Source organism: Planococcus citri, chromosome 3 (assembly GCF_950023065.1).
Source record: "Planococcus citri chromosome 3, ihPlaCitr1.1, whole genome shotgun sequence".
NCBI lineage: Eukaryota > Metazoa > Arthropoda > Insecta > Hemiptera > Pseudococcidae > Planococcus > Planococcus citri.
The window spans coordinates 68,100,597-68,119,956 of NC_088679.1; the positions used below are offsets into that span (position 1 = coordinate 68,100,597).

Sequence of the window (19,360 nt, forward strand, 5' to 3'; positions counted from 1 at the left end):
CTAATTGAAGAACGTTTAAACTTACGTTTACACGGGTGATCCATAAACATCCTAGCAAATCCAGGTCTGCACGCGCATCTCATGGTATTGTCGATTTTCTGGCAAACCTCGTTCTTGGCTATTTTACATTCTGGTCGACATTCGTTATCATTATGCTGGGTATAGATTCCACTATACAGAATATCATTCGGACTGATTTCATTCGCTTCATCGGGTACTTGAACTTCGAAACTGGTAGGTCTGGCTTCGGTCGGAGCCGGAGCTATAGATCCTCCTGATTTCTTATCAGTCATCACGACGAAGATGGACTCGTTATCGTCGACATTACCACTAGTTCTGATGGCCGGATACTCCGTCGGCGTTACCGTCACCGTAGATTCTTTCGGAATGATCACAGGCACCGTGGTAGTGATGGTTCTGGTAGGCTGTACCACGGTTTCAGTCTTTGTGGTTGTATTGATGAAAGTGGAGACATCTGTTACAGTCAGAACAATGGTTCGATTCGATGGACGGCCATTTACAGTCTCTGTTGTAGTGTAAGTTGTGGTGCTAGTGATGTAAGAGGTAGGTATTGGCGTGGTAGATTTCACGATCTCTGCATTCTCTTTATTTCTGGCCTCTTCTTTGGTCTGACCATCTGGCAACGCTGCAGTTGGTTTGATATTCGGTTTAGCTGTCGCCTCCTGAGTTGGTCTAGTGCTCTGGTCAATTGGTTCTTGATCGATGACCATACTAATAGCGGTGTAATGCTGAGTAGTAGTGTGGGTAGGTATGATGACGATATTGGCTGGTGAAAGACGAGTGTACAGGTTACCAAAGATGGTGTTTGGTACAGTGCTGCCCTTGGTACGATTAGCAGGAATAAAAGTAGGAGTGTGTTTATACTCGTGATCATCGTATTCGTTCTTTGAACTGGAGATTACCCCATTTTCATTCCATTTGGATATCAGTTCGGTAGTCCTGTCTTCATTCTGGTCTGGTTTATCAACAGTGATCAATTTGGTATCAGATTGCGAACTATCCACATCTGTATAGTTGGTCCTATTAGGAGCTGGTTCATCTTTAACCTTATCAGGATCAGTTACTTTGACCACATTGCCATAAACTGGCTGTAAACCAGTTGGTTTAGCTGTAGTGGGCCATTTCTTGACCGGTTCAATCCGCCCGGTTGAATTGAGAGGTTTCATCTTCAGCAATTCATCAGCCAAGTGAGGGGCATCTGTTTCATACAAGATGTTAGGAGGAGGTTTGTTGATTGGTTTAGGTCGAGGAGTAACCGGAGTTGGAGTAGGTTTCTCAAACGGATAAGGCGGATTGGTCGGTTTAGGTTTATTTTTACCAGGTTGAGGTTGTCTTTGAGGTATTTTCGACGGCTCTTGAGGTTTCAAACTGGGTCTAGTGGGTTTGGCAGAAGGAGCTGGCTGACGCGTAGGAGGCGGAGGTGGAGAAAGACCGATTACCACATCGTCTTGGTTGTTACGATTATTGGATGCTTGTTGTTTCTGGTTGCTGGAGGTACTTTTGGATCCTGAAACGCCCTCTTTTTCTTGATTAGCTATCGAGTTTGTATCCAACTGAGGATGGCTGGTAACATTCACGTCGCTGGAGAATGTGGGGAAGTTCATGGTTGTCCACTCGGTGTACTTGATGTTGGGATTGTCTCTTGTGGTCGAGTTGTCTCCACCGAGAGGTTTGATTGGTTGCTGAGTTGGTTTGGTTTTACCATCTTGAGGCTTTTCTTTCATGATTTCCCAATTTTGATTGATCTCGTAGTCATGAGATACGTCTTCGCCAGAATGTTTGATGCCATTATGAGTATCTGCTCCTCCTGCAGTAACTGTAATGGTGGCTGAAGGTGAAACCTCGTTGGAATGTTGATTATTTGGTTTCAATTTAGTCTCTTGGGTTAGTTCGTCTTCTTCAGAGGCTGGATTTTCATCATGATCATTTTCAATATCACTATCGGTAATGATCAAATTATTGTTCTCATTTTGATGCTCGTGAACAGAAGGACGATGAGGAACAGGATGCGAAGGATGATGGTGATAATGATGATGGACGTGCTGTTCTCCACTATGTTGTTCTTGACCAGGATGATGGTGCAGTTGTTCCCCACTATGTTGATTATGATGATGATGATGCTGTTCACCACTATGTTGATTACTATGATGATGGGGCTGTTCTCCACTATGTTGATTATACTGATCATGATGACCATGGTGGTGCTGCTCACCACTATGTTGCTCCCCAGAATACGTTGGTTTTGTCTGAGGGAATATGAAAGGTCGCTGCTGCTTATGCTCATTACCAGGAGGCCGGACCAGATTTGGGTGCCCTTGATGCCAAGTAGGACGATTTGGTTTCTTGATGAACTCGATGTTACTCTGAACAGTAAAGTTGTACTTGCTGTTGGGTCTTTTGAAGAAACCACCATCAAATGTCTCATTCTGAGGAGCCTTCAGCACAGAATTAACGATACTATAAGGAGGATGTGGTTTACCATCTGAACCAAGATGGATGAAATGATGAGATTCAGTCAGTGCTCCATCTGAAGCATATGGATTGATGGGTATATCCAAATGTATAGTATTTGAGGATACCTTCGAAGCACTTTCCTGAGGTGTGTTGGCAGGTCCCAATACTTCCAATCCAACAAAACCAGGATTAACATTATCCTCAGGATAAGGCGAAGGGTCGTTGATAATCTCACCTTTTGTACTGTACGTGGATGGTTCATCACTGTAAATCAGAGCTGTCTGGCTACCATGAGGTATAACCACCTGGGCTACCTGAGATGGACGTACATTGACTAGTAACGGATTCAGCGAAGAGTGCTCAATAAGCACAGGATGCGATAGTTTGACTCCAGGAAAAGAATTCTGTTCTTTTAACGTATCCTTATGCAAAGGACTGTTCAATGGCAACTGCGAGTATTTGATTTCCGAAGGTAGTGGTATCTTCTGATCAGTATTCTTGTAGTGATTCTTAACTGGTGGCTTAGGGAACCCGTTATGGAATCCGCTATTCAAAAAAGCAGGTGATAAGGGCTTCGGAGGTATTTTGAGGAATTCGCCAAACTGAGGCTGCGGTGACTTATCGACTTCTTCGCCAGAATAATGAGGTAGCGATAAAGGAGGTGGTTTCATTCCAATTGGTACATCGCTCTTATCGTTTGAGGTCTTCACAGCAGGTGGTCTGGGACCCAGTACAGCAGGAGTGCCAACAATTACATCGGTATTTGCAGTAATCACTTGTCCAGGGCTGATTGAAATGCCTCCAGATACCAAAGGCTTCTCAACAGCTGGTTTATTCAAAGCGATATGATTATGGTTATTTCTCTGGTTCACATCTGGATACTGTTCTGGTAGATCTTCGCTCTCAGCTTCTTCGTTATCGTTAACCGAACCTACTGGGATATAGATAGGTGTTCTGTTAGGAGGTTTCAAATTAGTGCTGAGTTCAGCCAAAGGATTTTTATCTAGGTAAGGTCGTTCTAATTTATGATGAGTTTCGTGATTCTTATCCTTGACATTAGATTTGATATTATTCTGCCATAATCCAGCCATAGCGTTGATCACAGGTTTCAGAGCACTCAAGCTATTGATACCCAAATTTCCAAAATTCAGCAAGTTGTTCATCTGGATCTTATTGCTATCTGGTTTATGTGGGTTTCCAGCCGGGTGTTTGCTGACTGGATCCGATACAGGAATAATCGACACGTTGCCTCCAGTATCAGTGAACTTGATAACCTGCGAACCAGGATACAAAGTTGCGCCATTTTTCATCACAGTTGTCGACCGTAATACAGTAGTGGAAAAATTAGCCCCTTCTTTCGTTTTCGAACCAATTGTGATTGGTTTAACAGGAGGAGGTTCTTCGTGCTTGACTGGTTGATTATCGACTTGATTGTAATAATCTTGAGTTTCCTCGATCGAAGATGATATTCTATCGATAGTGTTCGATTGCACGTTATCGTTGACTGCAGTTATCTCGAGTCTTTGACCATCAGTCAACGTAGCTGTGGCGGTGATAGGCAGCGAATCTTTACTCAGCGAGTGTTTCAAATTAGATAAATATTCCGGATTTAGTAAAGTAGTGTTTAAGGTTTCGGTAACTAAGTTTTGCTTAACTTTGGTATGAGATCTGATCACAGTTTGAGGCGCTTTGTCGCCTTTCTCCTGCAGCAGAGTTGTAAAAAATGTAAACGTTGTCAGATATGTTTTCGTAGCGAAGATCATGATTGGTTTATCGGTTTCGGTAGCTACGATCGAGCTTGGCGTGTTCTTGATGGATGGTTGTTTGGTTTTGCTCAGACGTATGTAGCTCTTTTCCGTGACCACGTCTGAAGAAGTGGCTATGTTTGATTTTACCACAGTTGTACCGTTTTCCAGCAGCGTTCTGTAGTAGGTGTAGGTAACGAGATAGGTTTTTGTGACGTCGACAGCTTGCAAAGATGTTGGTTTTACTTCGATCGTGTTCTTATCGTTTTTCACTGGCAGGCCTGTGCTTAATTTTTCCGTCGGTTTGACTGAGTAGTCTTCGTTAGGTGCGTCTTTGGTTGGAACTGAAATAAGAAAGAAAAAATATCCTCGTTAAAGTCTACTTCGAAAAATCAACATATCACTCAATATCCTCAGAAATTTTTGCAGGAGAGAAATGGCTGAAGAGCATTGAGAGGGTTGCATGCAAAAAACCTATATTTGAATTCAGTACTCTCGAAAACCTAACGAAACTTTCATCATGTTCAATGGCACCTATGATTGGAAGAGGGGGGGGGGGAGGAACATAGAAATCAGATTTGAAAAAATAAACCAATTTTTGAACTCAGCACTTTCAAATAAGAATAACAATCAATAATTCGCTTCATTTTTGAATTTTTTTAAAAGTTTTGTTCAAAGTTCAGAGTTTATTTTGTGCCCCTCAGGGGTGTTGAGTCCCATTTTGAAAATTGGTTGGTTAAAAATAGGATAACAAATTTTCAGACAATAGTTTTCAATTTTTGTAACTATGATTAAAACTCAAGTTTTTGCCTTGAAAGTTCAATTTCGAGCTTTTACATATTTTGAATTTTTCATCCATTCTCTTTAAAAATCTGCAAACAAATTTTCTTTAAATTGATCCAGTCTTGAGATACAACCCTTTAGTGCTCGACAGCTTCCTAAAAAAATCAGAATTGCGATCTTCCCCCCTCCCCCGTATCTTGCAGAGGTTCAAATTGAGCAAAATCAAAGTGCCTGGCTCGTTTTTTTTTTTTTTGAATAAAAAGCCATCAAACTACCTATTTTTTCTCTCATGAAAATAACCTCATCTCTCCGATTTTTCTTGGGAGGGGAGGAGAGGGGAGTGGAAGGGACGTTAAAATGACACTAAAACCATTCCAATAGTTTGGTTGAAAGAGGTGAATTATTGCGTCAAGTGACTCGAAAGTGTGAGGAACACACTGACTTTCTGCACCAATTCCTTCACTTTCAGGAAAAATTATAAAATTTTGGAAAAATTTGTAACTTCAGATTGGTTTGAAATGACGAAATTTGATTTCCGAAAATCGATTGAGGATTTATAGCAAAATTTAACAATTCAGACGTAAACTAAAAGTCAAGTTTGAATTCTCTTAAAAATTTCATTTCCTAAAAATGTCTTCAATTTTTTAATCCGAATAAAGAAAAAATACAACGTCTCAACATTCATTACTTATTTTTTTAAATTTGATTGAAAAAGTTTATACATTATGACATTTTGAATGAAACGAGGTAAAATAAAACTACCTAATTTATTTATCGCATCAGCCCTGCAATTATGAAAAGCTGAAAAATTTTCTAGTTACTTAACTGAAAATTGATTTCAAATGACAAATGAAAATTCAGAAATCAGAATTTCCAATTTTTTTTACATTTTGTTCAAATTCTTGAATCTATATTGAAATACAATGCCATGCCAGAGTCTTTATTTTCAACTTCAAATCCCAAAATGAAATTTTGAACAAAATTTTCAGAATTTTTGTATTCATTCAACGTAAAAACTTTTTTAAAATTTTATAAACATTAAAAATTTTGTCAATTCTGGAGAATTTAATTTTTTTATCAATTTTTTTAAAATAGATCTTAAATTGAAGAGCTCTATTCCAAAGTGGGTTAAGTCATTTTTAAAAAAAGCACGTTTTATGGAGATTTTTACTTCAAAAGTAGGTTAAGTGATCGATTTTTAAAAGTAAATTTTTTTACAAGCAATTGTTCTATGTCCAAAGGAAGGAAAGGTGCACCGACCTTTGGAAACAGAACAAATTCCAGCATCAAAAATTGTTAACGAATTTTTTGGCGAAAAAAATGACTTAACCCACTTTGAAATAGAGCTCTTCAATTGTAAACGAAGATTTCCAAAATCGACCCCCTCCCCTCCCACATCTCAGTAACCACCTTTCAACGTTTATTCCCAATTTTTCCGTAATGTGGAAATTCTTTCTTGTGAGCTGTCGAAGTTGTCGAAAAAAAGATAATGAAACGCTGTATGTACTTGGTGACATCAAATATTTTTTTTGAACGTCTTAGGAAATTTGAGAGACAAAAATTGACAAATTTTTAGATAATAAAAATTCCATACAAATCACCAACTTGACCTACTCGAACCAAAAATGACCTACAAGCTCTCTGATTCAGCTCAGATTTGTTTTAGGGCATTGTTATTTTCATACAATGATGTTTTTTTTTTTTTTTGTAAAACTCAAAAAATTTGACGAGTCATACCTCGAGACTGAGCAAATCTGTTTCGCGGTTTTTGAAGAGAAAAATCAAAGATTTAAAATCAGAATGAAAATCCGAATTAAAATTAGAAAAGCTCAAAGTGTAATTTTGTCGTGGCATGTCCTTTACAAAGTTTTTGAGGATGCTAAAAGCTCAAATTTTCCATAATTTTATTGGATACGACCCCTCAGCCACCTCCTACCTCATTTCTTTTTCAGATACCACCTTCCCCCTTCCCCCTTCCCCCAACTTCCAAGTTTTGAAGAATAAACACGAAAAATTGCACTTACTACCAATTTTTGGACGTCGAGTTCTAAAATCGATTGAATTTTTCAGACACACTGCCTCAGCCTCAATTGACCCATCCCTTTCTTACCAGCAGGAGTCAACGTTTGACATCCAATTCTTCATTTTTCGTATTTTTTTTTTCAAATTTGAAAGCTGGGAGGGCACTAAAGGATCTTATCAGATTGAGCACCTTCCACCTTCAATTCCCAAAGTAAGCAAAGACTCAAACTCGTTCGTTCCAAAATCCATTGAACTTCTCCCGGAAGATGTGGTTGAAAAAAAATCATCTCATAAAGCAGAAATTTTGCTTCCGAACCAGTTCAAGAGAACACTCTACCCCAAAAATCCACCTTCCATTAAAACCAAAGTACATAAAAAAAAAATCTTACTCGAATTCGACTCGATAAAATTCGGCTCCGAAGGCTGCAGCTGACTAACGTATTCTCCTCCTGGCGCAGTAATCGTGTTGGAAACAGTTTGTTGCGAAGTGACTACATGAGGTACATTATCGTTGGTTACGGTGCTCTCCATTTTATACGTAGTTTGTAAAACTTTGGTCGCCAAAATAGGACTAGAGGATAGAGTAACATGAGCGTCGGCATTCGGAGACGTACTCATGACTACGTTGGCGTTCTCAGTGAGCACATTCGAGACGACTTTTTCATTACTCGACATGGTGGTCTGGCCTTCCTGCAGAAAGGTCGTCAGGTACGTGTACGTGGTGACGTATGTTTTGGTGACCAAAGGGTTCGGAGTATCCTGCTGCAAAAAAAAAAACCAATCATATTCGATTAATGAAACGAACCAACAACGAAACATTAAATCGAGTATTAATTTTAGCCAAATTGATACGTACTTGTTGTTGTAGTCCATGTGGTAACATCATGATCATGTGATCTGTAAGCGTGCTAGGAGTTAACGTAATCGGACGAATATTCGAAGTAGGTAGAACTCTCAACAGCTGAGGAGATCCTGGCAGCGTACTCTTGTCCAAAGCCACTATCACCTCGACACCGTTACTCATCACTTTTGTAGCCAAGTTATACCTTCCACGGCCTTCGTCTTCAACTAGGTACATAAAATAATCGTCATTAGTATACATCGTCGTCTCGTCATTCACCAATCACGAAGAATGTAGAAATTTTCAGTAAATAAGAAGACAGAAAGAGAAGAATATTGTCGTCTATTTCCAACATTAAATTTATATACAACATTTTGATGGGTATTTACCGTAACTATATAATCTCGATAGGTAGGTATCGTATTTACAACATGAATAATGTCAACGAAAAAATGGTGTCGTGGTTAAAAAGCTATCGCAATTTGTGTGGTAGATTACACTGTAGAGTGTAGGTAGGTATTTAATGTTGGAAAATCGATCGCCCGTTCAGAAAACCCAAGAAATGGATCTTTTTGAGCATATTTACGCCAAAAATCAAGAAAAGCAGGTTGCCTATTGCGTTCGAATGTCAAAACAGTGCAAATCGTGCTCGCGAAGGTATTTCCCAGCCTTACTGATGTAAATAGGTTTGTCAGCTCTGAAATGGAATAAATGGAAATTCCGAAAATGCTTTCAAAATTTATAAGCCTCAAGCAAAAAGTTTCTGTGAAGTGAAGTGGTGAATAATTCGAGCAATTCTTACAATCTCAGTTCCCCAAGTCATTCAAAGGGATTTGGGGACAATTTACCTTGCGCAATTTACCCCGCGCAATTTACCCCGCGCAATTTACCCTGCGCAATTTATCTCTTAAGAAAATTTATCTCTTGCGAAAATTTACCTCGCGCGAAAATTTACCTCGTAAGATGATTGATCTCGTGAGAAAATTTACCTTGTGTGAATATTTAACTTGTGAGAAAATTTACCTATTTGCAACATTTAACATGTAAGAACCATCACGACAAATTCAGGAACACAAAATGGTAAATTTATATTTAAAAATGAAGTAAGTATTAAAATTGCACAGGTGATCGATTACCATTGTCATAAGGGGAGAAGAAAGCATAGTACTCAATATGTAATATTATGGGCAACTCCTCATAGGTACTCCATAAGATCTTCATCTTTTGTTTCTGAAAATTTCGAAACCACACATTTTTCAGCTTCTGGGTGGCATCTCTGTAAACTTTCTTTTTTTTTCTGAGGAGGTTCATTGGCAATCGTTTGCTCATACTGAGCCTCGGTTATACACTGCTCCTTTTTTAAGGCAGCTGCAAATCTAAATAGATACATTAGCGTGAATATCTTATCACTGAGAGTTTGAACCGTGCTTTGAGAATTATTTCATGTCATTATGAATGAAAACTTTGATAATAAAATAGTGCATGTTTCAAATGGTGTTTCCTTACGCGGTAAATTTTCTCATAAGGTAAATTTTCTCACAAGATCAATTTTCTCACAAGATCAATCATCTTACGAGGTAAATTTTCGCGCGAGATAAATTGTCTCTGGAGGTAAATTGTCTCTTGAGGTAAATTGTCTCTGGAGGTAAATTGTCTCTGGAGGTAAATTGCGCAGGGTAAATTGCGCGAGGTAAATTGCGCGGGGTAAATTGCGCAAGGTAAATTGTCCGGATACCATTCAAAGGTGGCTCTGACAGAGTCAAATTTGAAGTTTTGAGGAAGGCGGGTTCTGCGCCAGGAGTATTTATTTATATTTAACCAGTCTAATTTTCCTCAGGAACTCAACATTACAATTCAAAAAATTTGATTTTAGAAATAACCAAAACAAAATTTTGTGGAAAATGCCAATTTAAAGACCATTTTAACAAATCAATCTTTTCGATATCTCCAAATCCTTTAAATGTAAAGAATTGCTAATAAAAAATATTTATAATATTGCCATTTTTTCGGGTATTTTTTTTTTAAATTGTGAACTTTGACATTTTGAGCCCTTAAAAGGTGTCCAGAAAATTTTCAAAAAATATTAAAAGTAAAGAAATCACATTAAAAAGGAAAATATTTTTTTTTAATGTTTAAATTTTAAATGAACACGTCATTTTAAAAAATCAAAATGAAAGACCTTATAAAATGACTTTATCAAGAATTTCTGCAAAATTAGACATTCATGCTTTGGAATTCTGAAAGAATTACTGAGTCATTTCAACATTTTGAACTTTTACAGGGTGTTCAGTAACATTTCCAATTGAACATTCATGACTTTCGATAGACTTTTTCGAATGAAGATTTCTAAAGAATCGAGGTTAAAAGTGGAGAGTAAATCTGAAAAACTGAGAATACAAATACCGATTTACATTTTCATTTTTATTTTCTCCCTCAAATTCTAAAATGATTCGTAATTTAGACATTTTGAGCATTTTAAAGAAACGCACTTTTCTCAGAGTGTTTTCCGAATTTTTACAAGACGTTATAAGCGTTTTCATATTCGTATATTAATGTTCAAAATCTGAAATATTTTGCAATTTTGATACTTCGAGCTTTCACAGGGTGTTCAGCAAAATTTACAAACCAGAATGCAAAACTGTTAAAACAATTTTTTGAGACCATCTCAGGAATTTCTCCAGGATGGAGATTAAGGTAAAAAGAAATCAACAAAAATAATTCAGAAAAATCCTCACTTTTCAAATTCTGAACTGATTGGAAATTTTGATATTTTGAGCGCTTACAGGGTGCTCAGAAAAATCTACATATCAAAATTCAGAAAATTTAGCACTTTTATAGGACTTTTTTAAGACCTTTCTGAAAACTTTAAAGAACTGAGGTAATAACGTGGAAAAATTTTTAAAAAATTGAGATTGTTTTTTTTTTAAATTCTGAATTAATTCTTAATTTTTTATTTTGAGCTTTTACAAGATGTTCAGTAAAATCTCCAAGATCAAAATGCTGGTACTTTGATAAGGCTTTTCAAAAACATCTGCAGGACCTTGATTGAGCTGACGAGTTTCACAAATTTTATCCCCTCACTCCCTCTCTGTCTTTTCCAAATACAGTTTTGAAAATTTAAAACCGTTTTTTACTCTCTCTTTTCTTCAACTTTCACTAATCATTTCTTTGGCGAAAAAATCCGTTTTTTCTCATCTTGCTCGATAAACTCGAGAAAAAAATGAATTTTCAACGAATTTTCAATGAAAAAACTTGGGATTGTTGAACCAAACAGGGACCTTTTCCAATTTTCTGCAGCACTTTGATGAATGCGGAATGGTTTAATTGTAACCGAGGGGGGAGGGGAGGGTTGCACGATGAATTCAAGGACTCAAATTGTCATCACATTCTTCTGAAAATTAGCTATACTTCATCAAATTTCAAAATCCACATTTACAAAAAATTCATCGAAAAATTTCTCAAACTTTAATTTTTTTTCACGAATTAAGAAAATTGAAAAAATGTAGGAAATTCAAAATTTGGAAGTTTCTAAACACGATTTTCAACTTTGTTTGAAAATTAGAAATTTTTTGCAATTTGATTTTTCTAGAAATTACTGAAAAAATTGTTTAAAAATTTGTAATGATTTAGAGCATTTAACTTTTCAAATCGTGTACTTGGATTTTTCCCAAACTACAAACGAAAAAAAAAATAATTAAAAATTAGAGAAATTTTTTGAGTTTAAAGATGAACAAAAATCTGTTTTATTCTACTTAATTAGAAGAAAATATGTTTTTATAAAATTTCGAAATACTTCATCATCCGAAATTGGTCGATTTTTTACCACTTGAAGAACTTGAATTTTCCTCCTTCAAATGTCGTGATAAGCAAACCTACACACATTCGAACAATTAAGGCTGCATTTACACCTAAAATATAACACCAAAATAGGCATTTCGCTGGATTTGAAAAAAAAAAAAACAAACATTCAAACACTTTGAAAACAAAAGGCAACATGTAAAATGTGTATTTTCAAAGCTCAAAAACACCCATATCCGTTAGTAAGAAAGAGAAAGAGAATAGAAGAAGGGTAATAACCATCAAATCGTACTTTACCTGGGACCGACTCATTATCGCGGCTAAATTGCAACGTTACATTGACAGAGTCTAGTTCATCTTTGACCACATCATCGGATTCATCGATGGCAAGTAATTTCCTACCAAAATTGATACCATACGACCACTCAGAATCATCCTTAGAGAGCTCGTTTTCGTCAGTATGTGTAATATCATTCGAATCATCATCGATTGAGAATAATTTTCTGCCAAAATTTATACCACGAGTAAATTCATCAAACTCGGTCTCGTGAAGTTCATTTTCATCATCGTTTGATTCATCAATAGAGAGTAATTTTCTGCCAAAATTCGTACCTTGAGACCACTCCTCAGATTCGGTTTCACCAAGCTCGTTTTCATCATTCGAATCATCGATCGAGAGTAATCTTCTGCCAACTTTGATACCATCGTCGTTGTCATGCGAATCGATTAGATCGCTTTTACGATCTAAGCTCCTTTTTAAATTAGAATTCCACCGAAACGGAGCGCTTTCAGTGGAAGTTTTCAATAAAAAATGATTCTTTTTCGATTGGTTGTCTTTTAACGGTGTTTGCGTTTTTTCGTGAAGTATTCTTTGCCCGTAATTCCCCACGATACTTTCTAAGCTTTGAGTCTCGTGGTTGGTTTCAGAAGGTGATATTTCATTCATTCCGGATTTAACAATCTCGTCGAAATCGTCATCGTAATCGAAAGTCGAAGTCAGAGTTGGAAGCACGGATGGACTGATATCGTATGACACATCCGGATCCGCGTTACGTTTCCGTAACGTTGCCGATTTATCATCTAACGTAACCGTTGAAAAGACGGTGCTAAATTCACCAGGTCTGCGTCCAGTTAGATACAAAGTAACGACGCTCGTTTCGGCGGCAGGTTCGACTTGGGAATCGAATTTACCTTTTTGCTTCTTTCTGTAGACATCTTCGTCTTCGTTTTTGACTACTTTCGAAGGCGAAGGGGAATCCTGGATGTTTTGCAAGTTGTCGACGTTTTCATCAATGGGCGAACTGGTCGTTGAGGTAGGTTGAGGTTGATTCAAAAGCTGAGCCTGGAGTAAAGCTGGCAACAACAGGGTATTAAATTGATTGACTGGAGCAGCGCTAGCGGTAGGACTAATTACCACCGTCTCGGTGATGAATTCAGTCGCTGTGATCACTTGGGTCGAGCTGTCAATCACCGTCGTCTTGATCTCTTTGCCTCGGAACGTTACCGGTATAATGGTCGAGGTGGAATGCGTGATTGTGGTAACATAGCTGGTGGTTTTAGTTTTATATTCGGTAACGGGCGCAGCGGTCGCTTGATTAAGACCTAATAGCGGATTAATTGTAGGTTGTATGCCCAGATTACCCAGCAACAATTGCGATAACAAAAGATTAGCTAGAGGAGCATTCGCATTTAATTGAGGCGGTATCGTACTGATTTCCGGTTTTATTTCGTAAACCGTACTCGGTACAATGTGCGAGAACGAGGTTTTCCTATTACGAATCAACGTCGGAGTAAAGGTAATACTAGTCGTGGGCGATTCGTGGATTATAAAACGTGTTACTTCGGTTGCCCCATTCAGAAGCGTTTCAGTTACCTCGTTCAACAGCTGCAAAGTCGAAGCTCCGTTTTTACCAATGATCGTAGTGTATTGATGAGGAGCCAGCGTTTGCAGACTCGCTTTGGCTGTTACCACATTTTTGTACTCGGTGCTTTTACCATTGAATACAGGAATGGTCACTTCGGTAGGAATTTTATGGGTGACGGTGATAGTGCCATCGAAAACGGGAGAATATGTATTGGCATTGTAATCGTTGTCTTTATATCGAGATCTAGTAGGAGTTCTTCTGTTTGTCGTCTGCTTTCGGTTATTTCTATACGAAGGTGTCTCAGTGGTAGTGGTATAACTGCGTAGTCGAGAAGATCTCTTCGTAGTACTCTCAGAAAGCTTACGATGATTAGGAGCTGCTGTAGTACGACGATTGGTTCTTTGAGGGGCAGCAGTAGTAACCTGGGTTTTTTCCCTCAATGTAAATTGAGCTCTGGAATTACTAGATACAGTAGTGGAAGCTCGAATTTTAGGAGATTGGTAGACTTGAGCTGGAGTAGTACTTTGGTATGTCTGCTGGTACTGGAATGGCTGCTGGTAAGATTGCTGATATTGCTGGTAGGGTTGTTGTTGCTGTTGGATTTGCTGGGTATTCCTCGATTTGAAATTATTCCTGTTACTCACACTTCGGACAGCGTAATCCTCAGTGGTATATTCAGCATCATCGTAGTAGAGATAATCAGGGAAAGCATTTTGGGTAGGTCTGCGATACCTACTGCTTTGACCTCTGATGTTTTCATATTTATAGCCATACTCAGCCTGACGCTTAATACGTCCTCGTCGATTTGGAGAAGGTCTGATAGATACAGTAGGAACTCTTCTAGTAGTAGTTGATCTTTCAGTAATTGAGTTGGCATTTACAGCATCCAAGTTTTCAGTGATCTCTTCAATGCTGTCTGTTTGCTCCTGTTTTACTTCTTGTTGTTCATTCGTTTCTTCAACACTTTCAGTCTGCAGTTCAGGTTTTTTGAATGGAGATCTGGATGGGAACAAGCCATTATCAGGTTTGGGTCGTGGACGATGAGTGTACGTACGAGGTGGCTTAGTTGAAGGTGGTGCTTTGGTAGTGGTGGTTTTTTTCTCGTTTCTAGCTGTACTTTTACGCGCTGTAGTAGATCTCTGTGTTGTAGTTCTGGGAGCAGCAGGAGATGCTGGTTTCCTGAACCTCAGCAAAGGATTCTGCTTGCGAGATGATTCGGTAGTTGTGGGAGGGAAAGCTTGGATTACTTCTTCATCAGAAGATGATAAAGCTTGTTCGGTGAAACCAGATTCGCTACTTTCAATTTCCTCTAGCTTAGGAGTAGTTGATGGAGAGAAACTAGCGATTCTACCACTAGCTGTAGGTCTTATTCTGAACCTGGAGCCTCCAGGAGCAGAACTCAGGTAATCAACGCTTCTGCTGGAAGCACTAGTTGGTCGATAACTGCCACGTTTGTAGTTGGGTAATGCTGAAGAGGAAGAGAAGCTCTTGGTACTAGATGATCTGCCAAATGAAGATGAGGCAGTGGGTGCAAAACTGGTAGATCCGGCAGATTTACCTTTTGAGAATCTTCTAGAACTAGCAGATGCTGCACGGATTTCAGAGCTTGGTGTGTTGGCTGCTGAAGACTTCCTACTGCTAGCGAATCTGTTTCTGTTAGCAGATCCGAACACTCTTGATTCAGTAGGTTTAGCAGCAGGGGTTGCAACAATTGTAGGTGTAATACCTCTAGTAATGGTGGCAGCACTTAAAGGCTCGGAAGTTTTCTTCTTTGGTAAAAACGTTGGTCTGGAACGTGGAAAAGAAAATGGCCGGAAAGGAGAAGTTGGTTTTCTACGAGTTTTACTATCTTTGTCTTCAGTACTCTCATTTTCATTGGAGTTATCATTCAATGAGCTTTCAATTACTGCAGGTGATGGAGATGTGGATGATAATGTTGATGGAGGTGCTGCTGATAGATCAGCTGTAGCAGTGGCAGTAATTTCAGCCGTTTTAGTAGGTTGGATTTCTACATAGACACTACTCGAAGTTTCAGTTACAGAAGAGTATTGGTCATTGATAACACTACCGATGACTTTTGTTTCATAGTAAGTCGTGGTTCTATCTTTGATCACAGATCCTGAAGTCAACTGAAGAACTCCAGTTTGGTAGATTCTATCATTCAGCACAACTGTTGAAGGGTTCACCAAGTTGCTGAGTTTTTCAGTATTGACATTTATCGAAGAAGTGCTTTCAATTAATTGAGCATAAAGCTGTTGAATATAAGTACCGATGACTTTGGTGGTGAATAGAGTTGTGGTAAGATTGAAAGCATCAATAATCTTACCCTCATTTACTGAAACTAAACCAGTAGGTTTGACTTCTGCAGTTGATAATGGAAGTTCACTCAATGGAGAAGTAACAATAGATGAAGTACTCTCCAAATATTGGGAATATATTCCATCAACATAAGTGCCATAAGTATTAGTAGAGAATACAGTAGTGGCATTATCGTTGATTGAAGTCTGCAAAGCAGATGAGATCAAACCAGTTGGTTGGAATATTGGACGATCAGTTGATTCAAAGGTTTTCTCATCCAATAACTCTGAAGCTTTGGTAGCATCAACTACATTAGTGACAGTTTCCAAATGACTATTAACCACTGAAGAATTACCTATGTAAGAAGTGGTGAAATAGGTAAATGTGGTATAATAAGTTACAGGTTCGGTGAATGGCTCTTTTGTAGAGGTAGGAGAAGTAGTAGTAGTAGGTGCAGGAGTGATTTCAGTCTTTAGCTCTTGAGTTGAAGTGGAAGTTGGTTCGGCTACATTAGATACTGTCTCTTGTCTGCTTTGAATCATTGTTTTGCCATCATTATAGAATGTTGTCCAGTAAGTATACGTTGTGTAGTATGTTACTGGAGCTGTAGCTTCTTCAACTTGAACTGGCTCAGTAGAAGATGGTTTGATTAATTCAGTATTCACATTGGTCACAGTTTGCAACCTACTAACTACTTCACTGGTAGTGCCTTTGTATAGGGTAGTAAAGTAGGTAAAGGTTGTATAGCTGGTTTGCAATGATATCAATGAAGGATTGGGATGAGTTTCCTCAGTATTACTCTCCAAGCTGAGTTGATCATCGTCATTATCATTTTCTAAATACACCTTCCTTGGAGTCTGTTCAGTGCTCTTCTTGGTACTCACCAAACTACTCACATCATTGGTCAACGGAGCAGAGACAATCACTGAATTAGATGGAATCTCATTAGAAACAATGGACTCTTGTTCTTTTTTGGAATCATTTTTTACTTGATTGGTTGTCTCTTGAACATTTGATGACTCGATACTTGTGGGTCTTATTCGTTTGATTGTTGTTTTATATGAATTAACTGGACTATGTTTCAGTATGACTGATTTAAATGGTAGCTTTTCTCTAGAATGAGATGACTTTTCAACAGCTGGTTTAGAGATCTCTGATGAACTGGGAGTCACCAAATTGCTGTGAACATTTGAACCATTTGCAACCACAGTTTTATCATCATTGCCTACAGCAGCGAAGGACTTGAAGGTAGTTAATTTGGTTTTCACATTAGATTGCACAAGGTGTGATTCTAGTGTCGGAGTAGGTTTGGTAATTTCATTATCTATGTCTGGATTAGATGAAGCAGCTATTTCATTATAAACTCTACTAATTGATGCTGTAGGTTTGTTAGTCTGGACACTAGTAGGTAATACTTTACCTCCTCTTCCAAAGTTCTGAGTATTTGAGAACAAACTAGCAACAGCTGGATCAGAAGCCAGCTGCAGAAAAGCATTATCCAATGTTGATGACAGGACATTGGTTACAACTGCTTCACTACTAACCACTTTGGTGGTGCTTCTTTCAAAGAAGGTTGTGAGGTAGGTGTAAGTGGTGTACAATGTTTTGAAAACCAGTTCAACTTCAACATTCTCAGGATCAGGAGTTGTGGAGATTACTTCATCTCTGAATTCTTCTGATTTTGTAGTTGGTGGTTCAGTAGTTTCTTTGGGTTTATCAGTTTGATCTCTGATAGGTGATTCAGTTTCTGGTTTATCAGTTTGATCTTCAACAGCTTCTTTGGGTTTTCCAGTAGTTGTTATTACATCTTCTGTTTTGGGTTTACTTCTCTTAGTCGTTGATTCTTCTGATTTTATGGCAACTTTATCAGTAGTAGGTTCAATAGTAGTAACATCTTCCTCAAATTTCTCAGTTATCGTAGTATCCTCTTCAAATTCTGTGGTAACAGCCTGAGTCGTACCTTCAGTGGTTACCTCTTCAGTTGACTGAGATAACACCACAGTATCAGATCTGATTGAAGTACCAGTCTGACCATTCTGAGAAGATAGGTAAAATGTAGTCACATAAGTTAGTGTTTTATACACATCACTTGCTGAGGAAGGACTAATATCTTGTGAAAATGAAGACTCTAAATTATTACTATTCTCTATAAATGGCACATCCTTATTATTCTTGACTAGATCATCCACATTGGTAGAAGAGATAATATTTTCAGTAGTTGGTTCAAAAGGTTCAGTGGTAACTTCAGGAATCTCAGGAGTAGTTTCAATTTCTACCGATTCCTGTTCACTTTTTGACTCTTTTAGCGTCGTGGTTTCAAATTCTTTACTTGATTCGGTGACTTCTTCAGCACTTTCAGTGGTACTGGGTGTGCTTGAAGGCAATGAAAACACAGCAGTGCTCAAAGGCACACCACTGATTGTAGGTTCTCCCTGAATAGAGGTCACTGATCCTTCATAACTCGGCTTTTTAGTTTTTGGTGTGAAGATAATCACAGTGTTGCCAGCAGTTGAGGTAAAATCGGCGAACCCGAAATACGTAGTGGTGGTTAATTCAGGAGTCTTGGCAACTGGCCTGAGAACCACGTTTTTCGCTGACCTGATATTATTGTCTTCGATTTCAGGACGACTATAACTGTGTTCAACTCTGGTGTCGATTTCAGGAGCATCGTGTTTGATGGTAAAAGTAGGCAGATCATTTTGAAGTTTAACTTTGGCAGGTTTAATAGAAATCTCTTTTTTGATCGAGATAAAATTACTCTTTTTTTCTTCACTGCTGGAAGACTGCTTGTTGACAGTAACTGGCGTTTTTTCCGATATCGATGGTATATTCGCTTTCAAAGAATCGAAATTTTTATACGAATTATCTTCTTTATTTGGCGTAACGACTTTTTCAGTATTGATATGTATTTTGGTCACTTTGGTCGGAACAATTACAGCGTTTTCTTCGGATAACAAGGAGTCTAATGAAGGGATCGTGATGATAGGATCGAATCTATCCTTAGAAGGACGGATATTATCGTAGAATATTTTCGAGCCTGTACTGACGATATGAGCATACTTGTCGCCTACAGTTGTACCGTAAATATGAGTGGCGTATTCGGTGGTCGTTCCTTCTTGAATGAACGTCCTGGCTGTGGTCGATAACAGGCCCAAAGATGGGGTGAGTTTGCGCCGATCGAAGTCATCTAATACGACGATGTTCACATCTAATACAAAATATACATTGACAGATAAACAAGAAGGAAAGTACACAGAGTTACAAGATAATTATCACGATGAACCGTTGTTGGGTGAATTATTATATACAAATATGTACAATTTTTTTGCATCGTTATGCATAATATGGTGTGAGCGTGATTAATGCGATATAAATTTTAAATGTTTTGTTTTTGAAATGTGAAAAACAAGAACTAAAATATCGAACAAGTATTTTTCAGTCAAGTATGTGAACGAAGATGGTTTTTAGTCTGTTATTTACAACACATGACACAAAGCAAAAATTTTATAATTTTTACCGACACACATTGGGAT

General features: G+C 38.1%; 1 protein-coding gene across 2 annotated transcripts in view; it reads right to left on the bottom strand.

Annotated features, from left to right (window-relative positions):
- Positions 1-19,360, bottom strand: part of LOC135838465 (uncharacterized) — a 185,723-nt gene that overhangs the window by 11,380 nt on the left and 154,983 nt on the right. For both annotated transcript variants that reach the window (XM_065354103.1, XM_065354101.1), the window contains exons 3-6: positions 11,962-19,035; positions 7,882-8,093; positions 7,415-7,787; positions 26-4,564 (exon numbers count right to left, since the gene is read on the bottom strand). In XM_065354103.1, coding sequence (XP_065210175.1) covers positions 26-4,564; positions 7,415-7,787; positions 7,882-8,093; positions 11,962-19,035 — 12,198 coding nt within the window. The remainder of the gene's footprint in view (positions 1-25; positions 4,565-7,414; positions 7,788-7,881; positions 8,094-11,961; positions 19,036-19,360) is intronic.